The 23,318-nt window shown below is 36.8% G+C and overlaps 1 protein-coding gene across 1 annotated transcript; it reads right to left on the bottom strand.

The window, feature by feature from the left end:
• Window positions 1-16,423: 16,423 nt before the first annotated feature.
• Window positions 16,424-21,949, bottom strand: LOC107779175 (protein SUPPRESSOR OF K(+) TRANSPORT GROWTH DEFECT 1). Its single transcript, XM_016599543.2, has 8 exons — window positions 21,178-21,949; window positions 19,076-19,181; window positions 18,012-18,210; window positions 17,819-17,887; window positions 17,673-17,747; window positions 17,465-17,563; window positions 17,230-17,385; window positions 16,424-16,840 (listed from the first exon to the last, which is right to left on the bottom strand). Exons 1-8 carry the CDS (start codon window positions 21,650-21,652, stop codon window positions 16,715-16,717), a joined length of 1,305 nt encoding a protein of 434 aa, XP_016455029.1. The 5' UTR covers window positions 21,653-21,949; the 3' UTR covers window positions 16,424-16,714.
• Window positions 21,950-23,318: the final 1,369 nt, after the last annotated feature.

Below are 23,318 nucleotides of genomic sequence, written 5' to 3'. Positions count from 1 at the left end.
AAGTGGTTAAGCAAAATACACCACGTGAATGGGAATCACAATTCTTGCACAACTAAACAATTCAATAGACTTCAAGAACCTCATTGCTCAAGTATCTCAACAAATCTCAAAAGTGATCTTCAACTCAAATATGGAACCCAAGTATTTCAAGAAACGGTCGTAGCAATGTATTCGTGATTTAGGTATGGTTATAATCAAATTTGCACATCAACAGTTTCACAAAGAATCAATCAAATTTAATCAAATGGTAATAGGCTAAAGCACGATCTCGAGCTTTGAAATTCGTACTCATATTATCACAGGAATCAAGTAAAACCTAAGACAATAAAATCACAAAGTTCATCAATGTACAAAGGAGCATACAATCCCGATCATGGAAACCCTGGCACATGAATATACGCTCGTCACCTCACATATACATCATCCCCGCATGTAGCAAACAATATCATTTTATTAGAAAAAATTTCCTCAACAAAGTTAGGCAAGACACTTACCTCAAAGAAGCTAAATCAATACTCTAAAAATTCCTTCCCGCATGAAACAACCTCTGGACAACTCGAATCTAGCCAAAATAACTTAATATCATAAATAAAAGCCATAGAAAATGATTTCGAATAATAAAGCTTCGATCTTTAACTAACAAGAAAAAAGTCAACCCTTGGCCCACACTCCGGAACCCGACAAAATTCATAAATACCGAACATTCATTCTGATACGAGTCCAACCATACTAATTTCATCTAATTCAGACCTCAAATCGGCCTTCACATCATCAATTTATTTTTTAGAAAAGGTTTTACTAAAACCCCCAATTTCTTCAATTTGATTCATCAAACAATCGTTAAATTCAAGGTTGGAATCATAAAATATAAATAAATCCGAGTCAAAAATACTTACCCCAATCCAAATTGTAAAAATTCTCTCCAAAATCGCCCAAATTCGAGCTCCAAAACCTTGTGAGAAAAAAGTGACTAAATTCCGGAACAAGTAAAAAAATACAACATCTGTTATAACTCGAATCAGATCCTAGATGACCCTGAAACTCATATTTGATAAGTCCAACATAATCCATTCGAAATTACACTCAAGATAGCCTTTTGAATCACCCAATTTGGCGTTAAAATAAGGGAGATATGAAATTTTGAAGTTTTAAAGGAAGTCTGAAAACTTCAGAGATATAAATGGTATTTTTGTAATTATTTACACCAGAAAAAAAAACAGCAATAAGAAAATCTTTGTTTTAGCACTCCAAAACTCATTTGGAACCTCCCCGGTACAAATCATATATACATTTCAATCATAAAATACGCTACGAACCTGCTCGCGCACTCAAAACACCAGAAAGAGGTCATGTTGACCCGATATTGACCATGGTCAAACTCCAAATCCTTAAGTTAACTAGTTTCTCAATCAATGATCCGAAACACACATGTGCCCCTCGGGACTACATCCAATCATACCAATAAGTACAAATACATTATCCAAACTTATCCAAAGCCTCAAAACACCTACGGGAATATCATAACAAAGAATCGAGGCTCAAACCGAATAGAATTTCTCTAAAGTTGTTAAATCTTTATTCTTTCAAAAGAGTGTCTGAATTACACTTAAACACTTTGCATTACTTTCAAATTTTGCACACATGTTCAATTCAACTATATTGACATATCCAAAGTCTCGAAACATCAATTGGAGTCCAATAACATCAAAGTCAACTCTTGGTCAAACTTATAAACTTAAATTCTTCAAACTACCAACTTTCGACAAATAATGTCGAATTCTTCTAGGAACCTCCAAAATCGAATCCGAACATACGTACAAGTCCAAAATCATCATACGAACCTATCGAAATCATAAAAACTCAGTTCTGAGTCTGTTTATCCAAAAGTTAAATTGTGGTCAACTCTTCTAACTTAAAGCTTCCAAACGGAGAGAGTCACTCTTTCAAATCAATCCCGAACCACTCAAAACAATCGATCGGATCGTTACATGAGCTTATTCCTCATGAATATCCTGTTAGGAGTTTACAGTTAACCTGCCTGACTAATCCACTAAGACTTCTCTAATCTATCTGTCCCCCCTCACCTAGCTACCCCCACCCCCAAACACACACACAAATTTTAAAAAGGAAAAAGAGAGAAAACAAAAGTAAAGAAATAAAGTCATGGATGGAAAGTAAAGGTTTACCTTGTAAACGACTAAGCTGTATCAATGGTGTCACCATATTCTTGGTAACTAAAAATATTATGTCTGAATTCTGACGGATTATGCACAAGACTCCATTTTATTTAAAGTCGTTAAAAGTGAAAGGAAATTATTATCGCATAAACAATAAAAATGTAACATATTTAACCACTATAATCATGCGCCCATGCACGTAGCTAGTGCTATTATAGGGTGGTGATGGTAGTATTAGTAATTGGTGCAGTACTAACTACTAAGTTGGTGAAGCTGATCCTACTGTATCCTACAGTTATAGGGAAACTTCTATATACAATGTATTCCAGTTTTATTAGTAGTTACAGTATAACTGTAGGAGTTTCCCTATAAGGGCAAGAAAAGAAGAGATGAGCTAGTGATTCCATGTTATACCCCATATTTTCGTACATGAAAATACGCCATAAATAAATTAATGAGAGCCCGGAAGTGAGATGTCACGTCCCGCGGTACTACATAACGACGATGTTGCACTCTGTAGTGTTGTACGTTGAATTTATCATAAGGTAATTGACATCAGTCTAAGGAAAAGATTATTTGGAGATTATAAGGATTATGCTATTTCAAACAAGTAATAAGTAAATTCGTGAAGGTGAGAGGGGAAACAAGTCAAAGAAAACGAATTTTCGTCCAAGTTTTGTATATTGGGATAAAATACGGCTCGAGCTAAAATACTCGATATTTATGGACTAGTACCATACGAGGTACCACATGACCATAATAGTAAGGTGTATAAGGTATGTGAAAAGTGAGTAATATTTTAAGTAAGTGAGAATAATTCTCAATTTTGTGGGTAATTGATTAATTACCGGATAACGGGATATTACCTAATTAATTGGGAATATATTTGGATAAAGATCATTATTGGGGCTGCCACTTGGCATCAATCTAAGCCAAAGTGGCAATAATAGGCTTGATGAGTCATAAGGCATGAAATACCTGTTTGCACGTACAAATTCTTGGATAAACAAGTATAAATTCTTGGATTAAAAACTAGGCTAAGACATTTGGTCTCCTTACTAATAAGTAACGTGTGGCTTTAAGAATCTTCAACAAAGCTTGGTAATTTCAATGGTAAAAAGAGAACATCTATGTGGGATGGTTTCTGTCTTTGAGTATAATTGAGAGATTGAGATTTCTATGTATATTTTGGGGTCATTTTTAGTCTTGAAGTTCCAAAAGACAAGGGAAAGCCAAATAAACAATGAAATTGTTAAGGGCAGCCTCTTAAACGTTCTATTGATGCATAGGGTGTTACAATTTAAACCTAGTAGATTAGATGAATTAGAAGTGAAAGAGGTGTCTATTGAAAATATACAACTTTTTTGCACATGTTTATGTGGTTTCCATTAAAAGCAATAGGTTCGCTTGAACACATTGGAAAGGGTCACATCTGCCACAGAAGTGTAGGAGGATGAAGTATACACGGTATGTTAAGGTTATCCCTTTCTTTCTTTTGGCATGATCCATACGATACGAACGAAACGTGTAAATGCACAAATTCCATAAATGACTCTATTCATAGAAATATTAGAGATATCTATGTTTTTGAATTTCCATGTGTCATAATATTTTATCATATGTTCATGGGTCTCAGAAAAATACGAAAGTTGAAAAGAGTTTACTTTATGATATTAGTCAGAGGAAAAATGGTCTTATGACATTCCGAATGATTTTATTGACGTACTTTTCATGCATTGCATTCATGTGCATTGACCCATGACCAGATGACGTTATATACGCGTATATATGTAAATATATGTATATGGGATATGGAAAAAGGTTACGGCGTTATATACGCACCACCACCTGATCAGCTGGTATATGATGATGATGTTGCCCACAGTGGCTGAAATATGATTCAAACGGCGTTATATACGCGTATATATGTATGTATATGTAAAGGTTATAGCATTATATACGCACCACCACCTGATCAGTTGGTATACGTTGATGATTTTTTCCACAGTGGCCAATATGATATGATGGGATGCCCTCAGAGGCTGATGATGTTATGAGACATGTACCTATGCACGACATGACATTCATATGCATATGCATGACGCTAAAAGTAATTTATGATTTACAAAGTTATTCAGACTTACATGTTGAGTCATGTACTCTATATTTCTTCCATGTCTCTTATGTACTTATTTATGTGCCTTACATACTCGGTACATTATTCGTACTGACGTCCCTTTTTCCTGGGGACGCTACGTTTCATGCCCGCAGGTCCCGATAGACAGGTCAAGAGCCCTCCAAGTAGGCTATCACCTAAGTAGAAGATGTTGTTGCGCTCCATTTGCTTCGGAGTTGCTTATTTGGCTGGTATGATTTAGACGTGTACTTTTTAGTATGGCGGGACTCTGTCCCGACCTTTATGATATTTATGTACACTTAGAGGCTTGTAGACATATGTTGTGTACGTGAAAGATTGTACGGCCTTGTCGTCGATGTCTTGAGTTTATAAACAATCATGTTGGCCTATTAGGCTTGTATGTCATGTGTATATGATAATGTAATAAGAAAGATATATTACGTTGGTATTCGATTGAGTAAGGTACCGGGTGTTCGTCGCGGCCCATCGGTTTGGGTCGTAACAAAAGTGGTATCAGAGCAGTTATGTCCTAGGGAGTCTACAAGCCGTGTCTAGTAGAGTCTTGTTTATAGGTGTGTCGTGCACCACACTTATAAGCAAGAGGCTACAGGGCATTTAAGATTGTCACTCTTTCTTATTACTCTAGATCATGTGGTAGAGCTCACTAATAAGAATTCAAACTCCGAAATTCTATTTTATTCGTAATAAGACGATACCTACATCTAGAAAGAAGGTTGGAAAGAGAGATAATTGAGAAAGAGCCGAGTCAGAGGAATTGGATTTTTGTATGATGCCTACGATAAGTAAATGTGAGGTCTTTAGCAGATCATAGGTGTACTGAAGGGTGTAAGCTTCCTGATAAGAAGCCTTAAGGCAAGAATATCTATCCATCTTTATGGTGAAAGACAATGAGAGATTAAGAAGATAAATACAAGTTTCAACAAGCAAAAGAAGCAAGATGAAGAAGGGTATGAGGCGCCCAGTTAATGAAGATTAATAGTGTTTATAATTGAGGTAGAGGAACATAAGCTTTTTGAGTTATATTCAATAGTAACACAGGTATATACAGTTGGTCGCACCCATTCCAAATATGCCCTATGGGGGATAACATAAGTAGTGTAAGAAGATATGATGGATGAATCGTTTGCGTCAGTTGACATTTTCGGAGAATATTGCAAATTTGCTAATAAATCTCTCTATAAGAAACCCAGATGGTGCAATCTAAAATAGTACAGTTAGATATGAGTACTACAAAGATAGGCACTGAAGCCTTAAAGGGATAAATATTACCTTAGTATGGCTCTCATCCCTAGTAGAACGAGAATGCTTGGTAACCCGAAGAGCCAATGGATGAAGCAAGGGGAGCTAAAAGCGAAAGAATGTCATGTTGAAGTTATCAAAAGAAAGTGATAGGCAGAAATATTAGCATAGTAATGAGAAGAGATATAAGGAAGAATTATGAGTAAGATGCAATACATGGATGACAACGGTAGAATATTACAAAATCTATAGTCAAGTGAAGGAAGAAGCGAGAAGTGATAGGCCTTAGGACAACAAAAGTGTATAGGCCATACAATCATGTCCTTATATCAAGAAATAAATTTGCAACTCTAGTGTGGTTACCAAGAGGAAAAGTTAGACCCCAGAGTAATAGAACCAGTATGGACTGGTGAATGAGATAAACTAAACATGAATAAGGAACTGAGTGATTTGATGATAGTCAACATCATGAGAATTGCAGATTGTATTCCAGCAATAATAGAACGGATAGCAGAAGAAGATCCATGATGAATTCAGAGAATGGTCATTCAGGGAGACACTTCCCTAAAGCAAGCAATGTGAGCAAAGTTAAGCTTAAGAGACTATATTTGCCAATTACACTAAGTGTCACCATCACGAGCGAGGGATTTTGTTATCCTTAGTACAAAAGATTACCGCAAGGTGAGTAAGGGTCATTGATAATGTGAAACGATGCCAAAGATGAAGAGGAAAAACATCTATAGGCAAGTCGTCATAGCTCCAAGTCTTAGCACTCCCCTAAAGGGGGAATATGGAGTAATAAAATAAAAAATGCGGTAAACACAAAAAAGGAATGAGATTACACTTATTCAGCTCCTACATATATGCTACAATTCCAGAACAATATGCAAATATGACGTCAATGAGAGGAAGTAAAGGTCCCTGTCGTAGATGTTATTGATAGAAAAGGAGTCAGTATGAGACATAAGTTAAGAGAAAGGAAATAACCCAAGAAAAATTTCGCGGAATATTGACATGGAGAATTCAGCCCTGTAGTTATGACATTGTAATAATTGAGATATATTCATATAGGAGTTGGAGAAGTTAAAAAGGTATTGTATGGGTGTTACGGAAATAAAAGAGATGCCACTAGGAAGACGGTCAAAATATCAGTCCAGAAGCAACCCCACAAGCACAAGGGCGTGGAGATAAGTAACTACGGATAAGTATAGGCAAGGAAGGTCAACAAAAGGTCTGTCGAGTATACGATATAATAAGCTCGCATCTTTATAAGGGTCAGAGGATCCTCCCTAAAGTACTACAGTAAAGGACTAGCTGAGTAAATGAGAAAGAAGGCTTTAACCTAAGCACAGCAACCTAATGATGAAATGGTTATGTAAAAGTAGTCTCACAACAAAAATTGTATGCCCTCTAAAAGAAAGTGGCACCTACCATGGCTAATGAACGGGGAGAAATATCGAAGGTAATATTCGAGACTATATGAGTTGCACAAAAAAATTTGACATGTGTGGGAACTAGGATAAGTTAAGTATGCACGCAACAAGGGGCAGAAAGACCAGGAAAGGTAATTGCACACGTTTATAGAAAGCTGGGATGGAACGAAAGGAATTATTCGATCAATGATCTAGAATTAGTACATTATTGATACACTCAAGATTTTGGCGCATTATATTTGTTGACAATCATACAGCCACAGAAGACTCCGGTATAAGTTAAAAAGAAGAATTGAGCCCAGGGCATAGACAAAGGATTGAATTGTTAAAAGATTGTATCATGGATATTCCATAACGCCCATGAAAAGCTAAGGTAATAACGGATACCATAAGCCACAGATCGAAAGATAGCTTAAGCCTACGTAAAGGTTGATCAGAATGAAAAGGAAACTAAAGAATTACATCACCCAAGTAAATTAGTAGTCTAATTATTGGACCTAGAAAAATTAGAGAAGTTGTGCTTGAGAACATGATAGAATTACTCTTAATATCAGATGTTCAAGAGAAATAACACAACAACCATAATCTATAATGGCTCTACAAGGAAGCCAATTAGAAGAAGTACCAGCCTCATAAGAAGTCAATACAAAGCTCCCACTGGATTGTGTATGTACCAGAGATGCGAGTATTATAATAGAGCTTCAATGTTATGGATGTGAATTACACCTAGGTGGAAGGAAGGTTATGAAGGAGATAAAAGATATGATACGAGATTTTAAGTAAGTAAGGTAAAACTGAACAACGTATGAGATACTCAAATGCAGAAAGTTGTGAATAGTCCATACTTCGGATAGAAGGTTATAAGTATGGGGATCCAATAACCGGGAATGATAGAGGCATCGTCAGCGGCATGTCTTCCAACCTATGGTTTCTAAGTACTGGGAGATCTAGTTAAGAAAGTAGAGAAGAGTTGGAGACGATGTGATGTATCGTTTGACGTTCCAGAATAACATAAGGAAATCTATGGTGCAAACAGTTGAAGGAAAGTGGCGAGTATTATAAATGGATATCTATAGGTCGCAAGCTTAAGTATGGTAGAGCGACAAAGTTTTGAGAAAACATGAGCAAGAATTAGGAAAGGCAAGTGAAAAAGTGACGAGCATGGATAAGTCCTCAAGATTAAGTCCATGAAAACAAGAGAGCTAATGGTTTCTCTAAATTATAGAAAGTTTAGTATAGCCTGAATAAACTCAAAAGAGTCTAAGACTAATAACATTCAGAAGAAATGGAATGCTACCATGTTAATAGAATGAGGGGTAATTATTATAGACAAAAAATGACGTTTGGGCCTTCAATTAAGTAATGATATGACGGATAAAAGAAAGGGATCTCATGAATTCGACATGATTAAAATACCCACGCAAGGTGAATCACATTGGGATGCTGTGAGATACGGTTATGAAAGCAGGGTATCGCCCCAAGTGGATCAATCTAATCATTTCATATGTTCCCCGATAAAACGTGAATCCTAGCTACAATATTACATAAAAGGTTAAGTTATCAGGGGTGGATTATGGATCAAAATTGAGGTGAATCAATAATGGATGGATAAAAGTTATAAAGTATAAGAAGAGATTAGATCATCATTCTTAAAGATGAACAGTAATATGGAGGCATTAGAGGACATAGATTTATACGTACGAGATGAGCAATGAAAGTAGCCTGAGATTTTGTAGCAGACCTCAGTAACGAGAAATCGAGGTAAGTGTTATGGCATAGTATGACCTATGTAGATGCAGTAAAGTCATACGAATGGATAATCAGGTCTATAAAATAATATATAGCAGTATTTGTAAGTTCAACAAAATACCAAGCGAAGAACTTCAGGATTGGCTAAAAGCTGGAGGAAAAAGGAGAAGAGAGTCGCATAGGCACACTTACAAGGTCAGTGTCGTAGAAACTACATAATGGAAGGTAGCAGCAGTTACGAGATTGGAAGGAATTCGAACACAAGTCATGGCGTGGGAAAGAGGTCTAAAGGGGGGAATGCCCTGGCCTTTGAACTTATTCACATCTAGATGGCAAAAGGACTACTAAAGTATTCGCAAGAGATATGGGATATGAGAATGATAGCGCATTAGTCAACATTCGAGGACGAATGTTCCAAAGAGGGGAATGATGTTACACCCCATATTTCTATACATGAAAATACGCCATAAATAAATTAATAAGAGCCCGGAAGTGAGATATCACATCCCGCAGTACTACATTATGACGATGTTGCACCCTGTAGTGTTGTACGTTGAATTTGTCATAAGGTAATTGACATCAGTCTAAAGAAAAGATTATTTGAAGATTATAAGGATTATGCTATTTCAAACAAGTAATAAGTAAATTCGTGAAGGTGAGAGGGGAAACAAGTCAAAGAAAATGAATTTTCGTCCAAGTTTTGCATATTGGGATAAAATATGGCTCGAGCTAAAATACTATATTTTTTTGGACTAGTGTACTATACAAGGTACCACATGACTATAATAGTAAGGTGTATAAGGTATGTGAAAAGTGAGTAATATTTTAAGTAAGTGAGAATAATTCTCAATTTTGCGGATAATTGATTACCGGGTAACAGGACATTACCTAATTAATTGGAGATGTATTTGGATAAAGATCCTTATTGGGGCTGCCACTTGGCATCAATCTAAGCCAAAGTGGCAATAATAGGCTTGATGAGTCATAAGGCATGAAATACCTGTTTGCACGTACAAATTCTTGGATAAACAAGTATAAATTCTTGGATTGAAAACTAGGCTAAGACATTTGGTCTCCTTACTAATAAGTAACGTGTGGCTTTAAGAATCTTCAACAAAGCTTGGTAATTTCAATGGTAAAAAGAGAACATCTATGTGGGATGGTGTCTGTCTTTGAGTATAATTGAGAGATTGAGATTTCTATGTATATTTTGGGGTCATTTTTAGTCTTGAAGTTCCAAAAGACAAGGGAAAGCCAAATAAACAATGAAATTGTTAAGGGCAGCCTCTTAAACGTTCTATTGATGCATAGGGTGTTACAATTTAAACCTAGTAGATTAGATGAATTAGAAGTGAAAGAGGTATCTATTGAAAATATACAACTTTTTTGCACATGTTTATGTGGTTTCCGTTAAAAGCAATAGGTTCGCTTGAACACATTGGAAAGGGTCACATCTGCCACAGAAGTGTAGGAGGATGAAGTATACACGGTATGTTAAGGCTATCCCTTTCTTTCTTTTGGCATGATCTATACGATACGAACGAAACGTGTAAATGCACAAATTCCATAAATGACTCTATTCATAGAAATATTAGAGATATCTATGTTTTTGAATTTCCATGTGTCATAATATTTTATCATATGTTCATGGGTCTCAGAAAAATACGAAAGTTGAAAAGAGTTTACTTTATGATATTAGTCAGAGGAAAAATGGTCTTATGACATTCCGAATGATTTTATTGACGTACTTTTCATGCATTGCATTCATATGCATTGACCCATGACCAGATGGTGTTATATACGTGTATATATGTAAATATATGTATATGGGAAGTGGAAAAAGGTTCTGGCGTTATATACGCACCACCACCTGAACAACTGGTATATGATGATGATGTTGCCCACAGTGGCTGAAATATGATTCAAACGGTTATATATGCGCGTATATATGTATGTATATATATATATATATAGGATATGGGAAAGGTTATGGCGTTATATACGCACCACCACTTGATCAGTTGGTATACGATGATGATTTTGCCACAGTGGCCGATATGATATGATGGGATGCCATCAGAGGCTGATGATGTTATGAGACATGTACCTATGTACGACATGACATTCATACACATATGCATGACGCTAAAAGTGATTTATGATTTACAAAGTTATTTAGACTTACAGGTTGAGTCATGTACTCTATATTTCTTCTATGTCTCTTATGTACTTATTTATGTGCCTTACATATTCGGTACATTATTCGCACTGACGTCGCTTTTGCCTGGGGACGCTGTGTTTCATGCCCGCAGGCCCCAATAGACAGGTTGAGAGCCCTCCAAGTTGGCTATCAGCTCAGCGGAAGATGTTGTTGCGCTCCATTTGCTTCGGAGTTGCTTATTTGGTCGGTATGATTTAGACGTGTATTTCTTGGTATGGCGAGACTCTGTCCCGACCTTTATGATATTTATGTACTCTTAGAGGCTTGTAGACATATGTCGTGTACGTGAAAGATTGTACGTCCTTGTCGGCTGATGTCTTGAGTTTATAAACAATCATGTTGGCCTATTAGGCCTGTATGCCATATGTATATGATAATGTAATAAGAAAGATATGTTACGTTGGTACTCGATTGAGTAAGGTACCGGGTGCCCGTCGCGGCCCATTGGTTTGGGTCGTGACATTCCACTTCATTAAAATTACACAAGACACATTCTTGCGGAACTCTTATACCCCATTTCATCAATCTGTCAATTGTTGATAATGTCTTATGGACAGATAGCCAAATGATAAAATGGTGCCTAGGTATGATGTGTTTGTTCAGTACCAAACCTCTCCAAGATACCTACTGGGGGATGGCCTTTTTTTATGCTGAACTTCCCCTTGTCTTCGAACTCCTCAATAGCTACCATATTATTTCCAGCATATTACAACTTTTTTATTATCTGTAATTAAATATAATAATAATATGTTAAAATAGTTTAGTTGCTAATCCAGACTCAATTCTAATTACACTGACTAATACAATTAATTATGACTGATATAACTAATTTACTAAAAGTACCAAATAAATTTATGGAAAAACTGCCAAATGATGAGAATTGATAGACAAAGGAATGGGAACTTGAGGAACTATATGAAACTCAATCTACAACAATAAACCCAGTGAAATCTCACGAGTTGGGTCTGGAAAAAATAGTGTGTACGCAGACTTTACCCCTACCTTATGAGGATAGAGAGGCTGTTTTCGGTATGACCATCGTAATGTCAAAATTTCTGCCTCAAATTCCATATTGTTCCCTCTGTTCCAGTTTATGTGAACCTATTTCCTATTTGGTCCGTTCCAAAAAGAATGACTCCTTTCTAATTTTGGAAACAATTTAGTTTAAACTTCCAATTCTACCCTTAATGAGAAGCTTTTACGGCCACACAAATACTTTGGGCCCCTTTTTGACTTGTTTAGAACCACAAATTCTAAAAGTCTTTATTTTTTCTTAAACTCCGTGCCCAATCAAATCACTAGATCCCTTTCGGGAGTAATTCATCCTTCCCAATGTAGTATATAATTCTCCATTGTACTTTGCGCTCCTAAGTGTGTTTGTTCCCCCTTTTCCCTAGTGTGGCAAGTCTTTGTGAAATCATTCCGATGAGAAGAAAAGGTAAGGCGTTAAGAGACTCTCATGTCCCATCCTTGGACTCTCTAAGATCCTTATTTACTAAGAAAAGTGAATTTGCAAGCTTGCCCAACCTATTTTAAATAAAAATCTAAAGTGGATGAATCAGAATCTTGAAAAAGTCTTTCATTGTCTATCATTATAGAATACGATCCTAATCGAAATGCATACATTTTTCTAATACGTTATGGGGATGGTGAGAAGAGATATATTTTACATCTCATAGGGTCAATAATTTTAGATACCGTTATTTCTAGTACTGAAGTTCCTATAAAGATGGGAAAGAGAAAACTACCCTCTATAGCCTCTCAAAATTTTAATAGCTCATATTTTCCCCCACTTACATGAAATGGCCTTTCGGCCCAAACATATTACATTTAATAGCCCGAAATATCTATTTTGTATATTTTTTATATAGTGATAGTCTATTTTGTATATTTTTTGTATAGTGACAATCTATTTTGTATAGTGACAGTCTATTTAGTATATATTTTTTGTATAGTGACAGTCTATTTTGTATATTTTTTTGTATAGTGACAATCTATTTTGTATAATGACAGTCTATTTAGTATATATTTTGTATAGTGACAGTCTATTTTGTAAATAAATTGTATAGTGACGGTTTATTTTGTATATTTTTTGTATAGTGACAATCTATTTTGTATAATGACAGTTTACTAGTATATATTTTGTATAGTGACAGTCTATTTTGTATGTTTTTATATAGTGATAGTCTATTTAGTATATGTTTTGTATAGTGATAGTCTATTTTGTATATATTTTGTTTAGGGACAGTCTATTGTATATAAATTGTATAGTGGCAGTCTAGTTACAACAACAACAACAACAACAACAACGACCCAGTATAATCCCACAAGTGGGGTCTGGGGAGGGTAATATGTACGCAGACCTTACCCCTACCCCGAAGGGTAGGGAGGCTGTTTCCAGGAGACCCTCGGCTCAAAAAACAATATGAGATGATATATTAGTACCATAAAAATGCGTAATAAAAATAACAACAATATATAAGAGATATGAAATATGAAATATAGGCTACTAAATATGAAAATACGAAAATACGAAATAAATGGCTGGTATAGTACAACTAGAAGGTAAAGCCCTGCCTCAATAGACGACCAATGACATTCCTAGTCTAACTCCTAACTGGATAGTCTCTCTCTATTGTGTTGTAGAAATATTCACACTCTCTCCTAACCTACAACCCTAATGCTCGACCTCCATAAATCCCTATCAAGGGCCATGTCCTCAGTAATCCTAAGTCGTGTCATGTCATGTCTGATCACCTCTCCCCAATACTTCTTAGGTCTCCCTCTACCTCTCCGCGTGCCCACTACAGCCAGTCGCTCACACCTCCTCACCGGTGCATCAGTGCTCCTCCTCTGAATGTGCCCGAACCATCTGAGTCTCACTTCCCGCATCTTGTCCTCCATGGGGGCCACACCCACCTTCTCTCGAATATCTTCATTCCTAATCTTATCCATCCTTGTATGCCCGCACATCCACCTCAACATCCTCATCTCTGCTACTTTCATCTTCTGGGTGTGTGAGTTCTTTACCGGCCAACATTCAGTTCCATACAACATGGCAGGCCTAACCACTGCTCTATAAAACTTTCCTTTTAGTAACAGTGGCACTTTCTTGTCACACAAGACTCCCGACGCTAACCTCCACTTCATCCACCCCACCCCTATACGGTGTGTGACATCCTCGTCAATCTCTCCGATCCCCTGAATAACCGATCCAAGGTACTTGAAACTACCTTTCTTGGGAACGACTTGAGAGTCAAGCCTCACTTCAACTCCCGCTTCCGTCGGCTCAACTCCAAATTTGCACTCGAGGTATTCCGTCTTCGTCCTACTCAACTTGAAACCTTTAGACTCAAGAGCATGTCTCCAAATCTCTAGCCTCTCGTTGACGCCGCCTCTTGTCTCGTCAATTAGAATAATGTCATCAGCAAATAGCATGCACCATGGAACCTCCCCTTGAATATGATGAGTCAGTGCATCCATCACCAGGGCAAATAGGAATGGGCTGAGCGCAGACCCTTGGTGCAACCCCGTAATAACTGGAAATTGTTCAGAGTCGCCTCCTACTGTCCTAACCCGAGTCTTAGCTCCATCATACATGTCTTTAATCACCCTAATATAGTTACTCGGTACCCCTTTATCCTCTAAGCAGCTCCATAGGACCTTCCTAGGAACCTTATCGTACGCTTTCTCCAGATCAATAAACACCATGTGGAGATCCTTCTTCTTATCTCTGTACTGTTCCACCATCCTCCTAATAAGGTGGATAGCTTCTGTGGTAGATCGTCCCGGCATGAACCCGAACTGGTTGTCTGAAATAGACACCGTCCTTCGCACTCTCATTTCTACCACTCTCTCCCAAACTTTCATGGTATGACTTAGTAATTTGATGCCCCTATAGTTGTTACAGCTCTGGACATCACCTTTGTTCTTATACAACGGGACCATTGTACTCCACCTCCACTCTTCAGGCATTCTATTAGTCTTGAATATAACACTAAACAATGCAGTAAGCCATTCCAAGCCTGCTCTACCCACACACCTCCACAGTTCAACCGGAATTTCGTCTGGCCCGGTAGCTCTGCCCCTTCTCATCTTACGCATTGCCTCCATGACTTCATCGATCTCAATGTCCCTACAATTACTTAATTCATGGTTTAAACTTGTAGTTGATAAATTATAGTTGATAGGGTTTCAAGAGGGTAGCGATTGGCTTGCACATGCTTAGAGCGGTAAGGGGTTTCAATGGTGCAGGGAAAGAGTAGTCATTGCCGCAACAGTAATCGTCGTCGATGCGCACGATTTTGTGCAGCTCGTTTCCGATGGTGTACTCCCGGAGGAGGGCTAGCCTCTAGAATAACTTTTGGGCTATAAAATGTATATCGTAGTTTTTGAGCTACCGGGTGATATATGTTTGGGCCGATGGGCTATAAATGAAGTTTGCTCGATGGGAAAACCCCTATATTTGAGTGTGGTTTGAACTATTAATTTACGTAATTGAAAATAATCAATTAGGTTTACGATGAAACCTAAAAATCAATCACTGATCCAATTTGAGTACCTCTTATCACATTTATTTTCGTTCAATTCTATTTGAATTCCTTATGTATAAATAAATAAAAAGATTTTAGGTCAATCTTGTACCAATATATATTTTTGTTCCATACTTTTTATATACTAGTCAATTAAATCGGTTGAATTGTTATTCATATTAAAAGGAGTTGAGATTGATAGGTAGTTGTTTAATGATTCTTGAAAATATACTTGTTTTGAGTGCCTATTTATTTTCAATTGGTTTCTATGGACTGATCACAAGTCGAAATATGGCTAGATCCTTTATGTGTCTTGAACTTATATTGAATGTGGTTAATATATTATATATATTTTGTAATATTTTTCGATCTAGTTCTCTACCAACGCAAACCCCAATTAGATTCAAGCATGCTATACCTTTTAGTTATTAGGAGAACCCAAATACTCTTACAAATTCAGGAAACAACTCAAAGATTTTTTTTCCTTCGAAAATATACAAGAGCAAAACAACCAAACTATTGATATTGGAAGACCACCATCGACTCAAAAATAAGCAACAGCATGATAGTGCTGAACAGCTGATGACACCAACTTTTGTCTGGTGCAAGTGCCTTTGCATGTGCTTGTCCGTTGAACCTATTAGAAGATAGTGATGTGTGAACTTCCCAATTTCTTATAGAAAATTACCAGGTGTTTCCAGAGGTTATTCGTGGGCAGTTCTATTGCTTCGATAACATGTCAGCAGGTTGCAGTCGGACAAAATTTCACGATGATATTTGCATACGGAACACAAGGTCTGCGCACTCCCCATCCTCCCGCATATTGTTGCTATTTTCATATGGAATGCTTATCCTGAGCATTCTTTGGTAAATCATAGGAAAAGCAGGATCCTTTAACTTCTAAGTTCTGATAAGTACAATGACATTCATCATAAAAATAAAAAGGCAGGTTCAGATTTTCCAGAATAACTATGAACATAATGATAAAGAAGAAATCAGAGAAACTTTGGTACTTGCAGTTGCTTACAATTACCGAAGTAATTGAATTGCAATAAGATTTTGAAGTGTAAAACTGACACACCCCAGAAGGAAAGGGTAAACAAAGTCAACTTTCCATTTAAAGAGCCTTTGAATCGTGTTTTTCAGGCACAAAACACAAGTAAATTACAAATCTTGGCAACTGCAGGAATAGCCGCTCAGTTTCTTCAACCTTCTTCTCCAAACTCCTTGGTGAATCTTTCGTGCACATCAAGATCCGATTTACTTACTGTTGGTCGTTGACGAGCAAGCACCTTATCAAAGTCTGTTTTCGAAATGGGTGGAGGGATGATCTGCAAAGGCATTAATAAGCAAGCAGTCAATTAGCGCATTGTTTTGTAAGAGAGAGATTAGAACAACCAATTATCGGAGCTTCATACTCAGATATCTTATCTGTTGATTTAAACATAAACTACTATTTTACTACCTATTGAAACCTTGATATGCAGGTTAAAGATCAGCGGGAGCACAATATCTAGTCACATTAAGTTAAAATTATTATATAGCTCATGCATCCTCCAAAAGTAATATGAAAAACAATTTATAGTGGTTGTCCAACAGGAGTTCTGAATAACATAAATATGCAGTTATTGACATATTCCAGATAAAATTCAACGAAAAGAAGCAAAAGGATTAACAAACTCATGAAATAAAAGTTATGCCACTGGTTATCTGAACGTACCTGAGATGCAAGTCCTTTAGCATCAAGCTCCTGCATAGTTGTCTGCACAGCACCCGGCTGTTTCGGTCCACACGGCATCCATGTACCATCAGATCTCTGGGTGAAGAACATAGCATCTTGCGTTTTACGAACAGGTTCAAAGAGTACATCTTTGACCTGTTCAAGTAGAGAAAGTATAGTTATATTAGAGGAAGAAACCAGAGGAATGGCTCCACTTTTTGGTTGAGAGACTTACACACACAGAAACATCCGAACCAGAAAAACCTTCTGTTTTACGGCCCAAGTCTTCAAAGTCACTCTCACTTAAGTTATGGGGGGTATCCCCTAAATGAACCTGGAAAGTTTAAGAGCCAAAATGAAAATAATAAGTCTAGCTCTTATAAAACTAGAATCAGATTACATTTGCTTAAATTTACTTCAAACAGAAATACAACTGGACTCACTTTGAACATGTGTTGTCGTGCCTTCGCATCTGGTAGAGGAATGTAGATGCGCTTATCAAATCTTCGGCGTATAGCCTGCAGAGGACAATTTCTGTAAGCAAAAGACCATTACGATCTGCTATATTATATCACAGATCATTCTTTACCTGATCTAGGGCATAGGGTGTATTTGTTGCCGCAAGAACAAGAACTTTATCATCATTGTGTCCAACACCCTGAAATTACAAACTAGATAAGCCAAAGATATTTGTTTAACAAACCGACCTTCCTTTCTTGTTTTGTACTGGTTGCCGGAAGGGGTTAATTGAGCACTCACTACTTTCCCAGTGTAACAAGTACCTGCATCTGCACAAGCAGTTCTGTTTTAATACGTCTAGAAGCTTCACTTTCATTTCCTTCTCCTCGCTGCCCACACAAGGAATCAATTTCATCGACGAATATAATGGATGGGGCACTTTCGCGAGCCATTTGGAATAGGTTCGAAACTAGCTTTTCACTTTCCCCCATCCACTTGGAAACGAGGTCCGATGATGAGACACTGCATAAAAACAGCAGTTGGCACTTGCCAACTTTACAGACTAAGTTCTTGAATGCAGAAAAATAAGCAAATAGCTGACAGAAACAGAAATACAGCTGAATTCATGCATGTTCCTCACGTATGTAGGCATTTCATCAAAAATATCTATGAGGGAAAGAAAATAATACAGATGAAAAATCTATTCGGATTGGATACTGCCGACTTTTCAAAGACAATACACATTATCTAAAATTATTTAAGAAATCAAGCATCTCATAAAACATTGATATCATGTAATTGAAGCTATATAAGAACAGCAAATATTGGGACTAAAATTCATTGAACATCTTATCTTTATTTATAAATCAAAAGTATTTCAATAATAGTACACACCAAGATGATGCACTGTCATATCTCAAGTTATCCAACTGTCTATATAAGTATCTCATCAGAGCCACTTCATCAACAGCTCACCTTCATTGCCCCCCGTGGGCAACTTCTAGAAACTCCTATTCTTTGATTTTGCGTTCTTTAACTTTTTTTGGCCTGCAGAGGAGAATCCGATTCCTCTCTTGTTCTTAAATTGTCCTTATGACAGATGAATATGACGTTAACAATCTAAAGAATAACCTATGTTGCGCTGGACTATCCGAAACACTGCCGCACCCGTACTGGATTCTCCAAAAATACAATGCTTTTGGAGAATCCGACACGCACCCGATGACATTTTCAGAGAGTCCAAGCAAAACATTGAGAATAACTATAACCTGTGCATTTTTAGAGACTCAAAGCCACAGTGAGAAAAGTAATGCCTAATCCATAGCTCAAGTGTGCAGCGAAATGGAGAGTAAATAATACGAATAATTGCACATCGGAGGAATAATACCTGAAAAAAGTGGATTCTGCTTCAGTAGCAACAGCTTTGGCCAAGTAAGATTTTCCTGTCCCGGGAGGACCATATAAAAGAAAAGCTCTCCATGGCCTCCTCTTGCCTATAAGAAAGGCAAGAAAACACTTACGTGAGGATGAACGAAAGCACTCAAAAAATTTGAAAAGTTAGGTGATGATGGAAAATTTTGCAGAGCTAATTAACATCTTCTAATTTACTATAAGGAGAAAAAATAAAAGCAAAAACATGTTCTTCACCTTTTTTGTCCCTAGTTTTGACTTTTGGGGTATGATGAGGAAGGGGCTCTAGAGGGAACGGTGACAATAAAAACAGAGAGAAATCACAAACTGAATCGCATGAGCTTTACCGGCAGTTACTATTACACGTACAAACATGACACCTAGTGTCAGAAGATTCCCTTAGCTTCATAAGTTTACCTCCTCAAGCAGAAAGAATATTTCTTGTTCATGAATAAACAAGTAGCAGTTCCTCTCATAAGAGGAGAAGTGGGATCCAATATACAACAGCTATAAATCAGTGTATCAGCACGAATAGGTAGTCCAAATACATTAATTCAGTGTGTCTAACCACCTTGCTAAGTCCTGTGCTCTGGATCTTCTGTAACAAATTCTATATAACCTTAAAATATTACACAAAGTAAGCTGTTATTACTGCAATGCTTGAGCTTAAACTGTGCAGAATTTGCAAGTTATCCACATGGATAAATAACCAAGAAAGCATTGAAGATAATTTCTGCTCGAACACATTAATCATAGCATGTCGATGACAGCATGTCGATGAAATGGCTATGGAGGTTCAACACAAAGGAAATGGCCGTGGAAGAAGGTCATACGAAAAATATGGTAAGGATCAGAAATGGTGTTAATTGGTGGCATGCATGAGCGCAGTTCGATCTTACATTTCTTCATGGTGAGTAGAGCATAATATCAGTTTCCCGCCGCTCTATTGGAAAGTCGGAATTCCTACCACAATTCGTTGCAAGTCAATTCCCTAACTCCTGAATGGTGCTGTGAATCTTCATTTATAAACCTACGGATATATTGAATTGAGATGCAAAGAGAAAGGTGATTCCTTTTATTTTAGAAAGATCTCTTTTTTATTGAGCCCTAACCATTTAAGACCACACCTACGAGGAGTAGATCATTCAACACATGCAACACACGAAGTTTGAACCTATTGGTCTCAAGAGAAAACTCACTACCCTTCAGAAACTATATTATTTACTCTAAGCACGCGGACACGTAATGTCTATGAGGGTTCAACCACCCTGGTTACAAAAACACTTTTCTCCCACTTCATCAAAAGAATCACTAACATGGCTTAGTTTTGTGGAAAGAACTGGTTCTCTCGTTGGTGATGGCAGAAAGATCTCATTTTGATATGACAATTGGATTGAGCACTGTCCTACTAAAGATGCATTTCCAAATATATTTTCCTGGTCACAGCACGCGGAAGCAAAACTACCAACATTGACTAGAATCAATTATCTTATTGCGCTCTTCACCTTCTTTCTATCTAGCAAACCTAAGAAAGGAAAGGGACAAAAAGTGGGATTAATCCTGATTTCTTTGGTTATATGCTATAACGCTGAGCCAAGGACGCTCCGCCTTCTCTGTAGAAGCAGCCAACTGAGTTCTGAACGAATTAGCTCCTTGGTAACGTCTTAATCTATAGATTATTCAGCAGTGTAAGCAAGTCACTCTTAACCCTATAGTGAATTCAAATATGCTGCGTTGGAGCTAATGAAGTCATCTAGGTCACCTAACTCAATAGGCTATAAATCTAGCAATGTAAACATTTTCAGGAAATATCTGAATGTCTTGGAGCTGGAAGGAGAGCTAGTTTTCTCAGTTCTTATCATCTAGACATTAGATCTCCAAACGAGTTGAGCATCTATAGGAATTCACACAGCCTAAGCCCAACTAGTTTGGGATTAAGGTATAGGTTGATCATTGATTGTGGAACTTACAGCTACTTAAGAATCAATTTTAAGAAATACAATCTCCAGTACCAATCAATTTTTTTCACTAGAAAATATGGCAACCATACAAATGTACCAAATAAAAGCAAATACTCACCGGTGAAGAACTGAGGAAACTTGACAGGCAAAATAACAGCTTCCTGCAAAGCTTGCTTAGCACTTTCCAACCCAGCAACATCATTCCACTTAATATTAGGTTTCTCCCTAACAATGGCGGAGTTAAGCCCAGCCCTCAACTTGGACTGTTCAGGATCCTCCCCATCTTCTCCATCCTTGGGTTTCGTCTTCGTCTTGGGCCTTGTCGCCACAGCCGCATCTCCTCCATTCGGACCTGGCCCGGTGCCACCCTCGTCCAACACAGCTCGGATCTCCTCCGCCCGGCGCAAATACTCGGTAAATTTCTGAGTAATCGCTTCCTTAATCTTAGGGTTTTTTTCGTACTTTAAATGGGTTTTGAAGTACTCCAAAGCGTTCATGTAAAGAGGGAATGCTTTTGCATAGTTACCGGCGTTGTCTTCTTGCACTGCTTGCCTCACGTAATCGATCGCTTGCTCCTTGAAATTGCTATACATCTTCGATCATATGCAATTACAAACCCAATTAGAAGAAAGAGAAAAAGTGGGCCAGGTTCAAACTCTGAAATTAGAAAAGCTAGGAACTAATAGAATGATTAGAATTGAAAATACACAAGTTTATGTGCATCTTTTTGCAGATTGGGGTGCATTTGTTTGTATATTTCAGAAGGTTTGAGGGTGGATTTGGATATGAAATCGGGTGGGTTAGAGGAACAAGGGAGAGGATTGAAGGAATGGAATTGTGAGTTTGAATATTGAATTTGGGAAAGGTCTGTGAGATACACGTAGGGCGGCGTTTCAGCGAAACAACGAAGTCTTTTTATTGCGTAAAAGCTCCCCTAATTTCCTAAGTTTACATTTCACACCCCTTTCCATTCTAAAATAGCGCAATCAGCCCCATTTTATAGTAAAAATTTACGTTTCAAATATTTGCTGGGAGTATTCTTGGGCTGAATTTCCCTAATTTTAGGATTGTTAAACCTTTTTAAGCTATTAGTTTAAAATTTCTACAAAGTAATGCAAACTTATATTACAAATTCGTATCAAATAATTTGTCAAATTAAGTCATACTCTATCAAGTTTATGTAATACCTTGTACAGTAGAAGAGACTCTGGATGCTTTATTCTTTTTCCATGCTTAGCTCTTTCACTTGGAATCACACAATTAATGTCCAAACACATTTTGTAAAAATATAAGCATTCTTGTTTTCCACTTGAAGGGTGTTTGGCTAAACTTATAAGCCGGTCAAATTGACTTATAACTTATAAGTATTATTTGATTTATTTACGCGTTTGATAACACCAAAAGTGGTTATATGCAATGTCGGCCCAAGGGTGAAGCTACTAAAGTAACTGCTTTGGGCCCCATAATTTTTGGGGCCTGAATTTTCCTAATAGGTCATATGGTAATTCAATTTTTAAAGAATATTTAGTATTTTGAATGAAAAGTATAAATTTTCATAATAAAAAGGTGAAATTAATTGTTGAACATAAATTGAGGGGCAAAATGTCTTTTTGGGAATCACTCTCTAAATCATAAATTGAGAAAGAATTCGATTATTAATTCATAACTCAAAAGGTTGGAACTATAATATAATTTCAAAATGTGCCATGGATAAATTTTTAGGAAACAATAAAAACCTTAAATTAGAAAGTATGTCTCAAGAGAGACTAAAAAAATTAAATAAATAAATTTGCATTAAAAAATTAGAAAAATAAAATTTAAATAAAATTATATATGAATTTTTCTTTTTCATTCTTATAAAGAAAAGGCGTCCCATTGAAGTTTTGCTTTTCCTCCATGTTTATTGAGCCGCCCGTACTTATAAGTTGAGTGCTTATAAGTCAAACTAAGCCATATAAGTCATAGAACTCGTTTGGATTGACTTAAGAAAGTGGTTTTTAAGTATAAGTGCTTAAAAGTACTTTTTAAGGACTGGAGCTTGTTTTATAAATAAGCAATTACGTGTTTGGATAAAAGTGTTGAAGTTGAAAAAAAAACTGCTTAAGTGTTTGGTAAACAAGAAGCAATTTTTCGTGTTAAAATAAGTGAAACATCCTTAAAGTTGTTAACATTATAAAGAGATGATTACTATAATATTTTATTCTAAGTTGACACATATACAAACAATTTATAATTTAGTTCACTTGCAATTTAAATTGA

Source organism: Nicotiana tabacum, chromosome 8 (genome assembly GCF_000715075.1).
Source record: "Nicotiana tabacum cultivar K326 chromosome 8, ASM71507v2, whole genome shotgun sequence".
NCBI classification, from domain to species: domain Eukaryota; kingdom Viridiplantae; phylum Streptophyta; class Magnoliopsida; order Solanales; family Solanaceae; genus Nicotiana; species Nicotiana tabacum.
Note: the sequence above shows the minus strand (reverse complement) of the source record. Positions and strands in the feature narration are given on the sequence as shown.

Coding starts and splice junctions, on each gene's coding strand:
- LOC107779175 (XM_016599543.2), bottom strand. CDS start 21,652: ATGTATAGCAATTTCAAGGAGCAAGCGATCGATTACGTGAGGCAAGCA. Junction 18,211..19,075: donor GCAGAATCCACTTTTTTCAG/GTATTATTCCTC, acceptor GTTTTTATGCAG/TGTCTCATCATCGGACCTCG. Junction 16,841..17,229: donor CTAAAGGACTTGCATCTCAG/GTACGTTCAGAT, acceptor ATGCCTTTGCAG/ATCATCCCTCCACCCATTTC.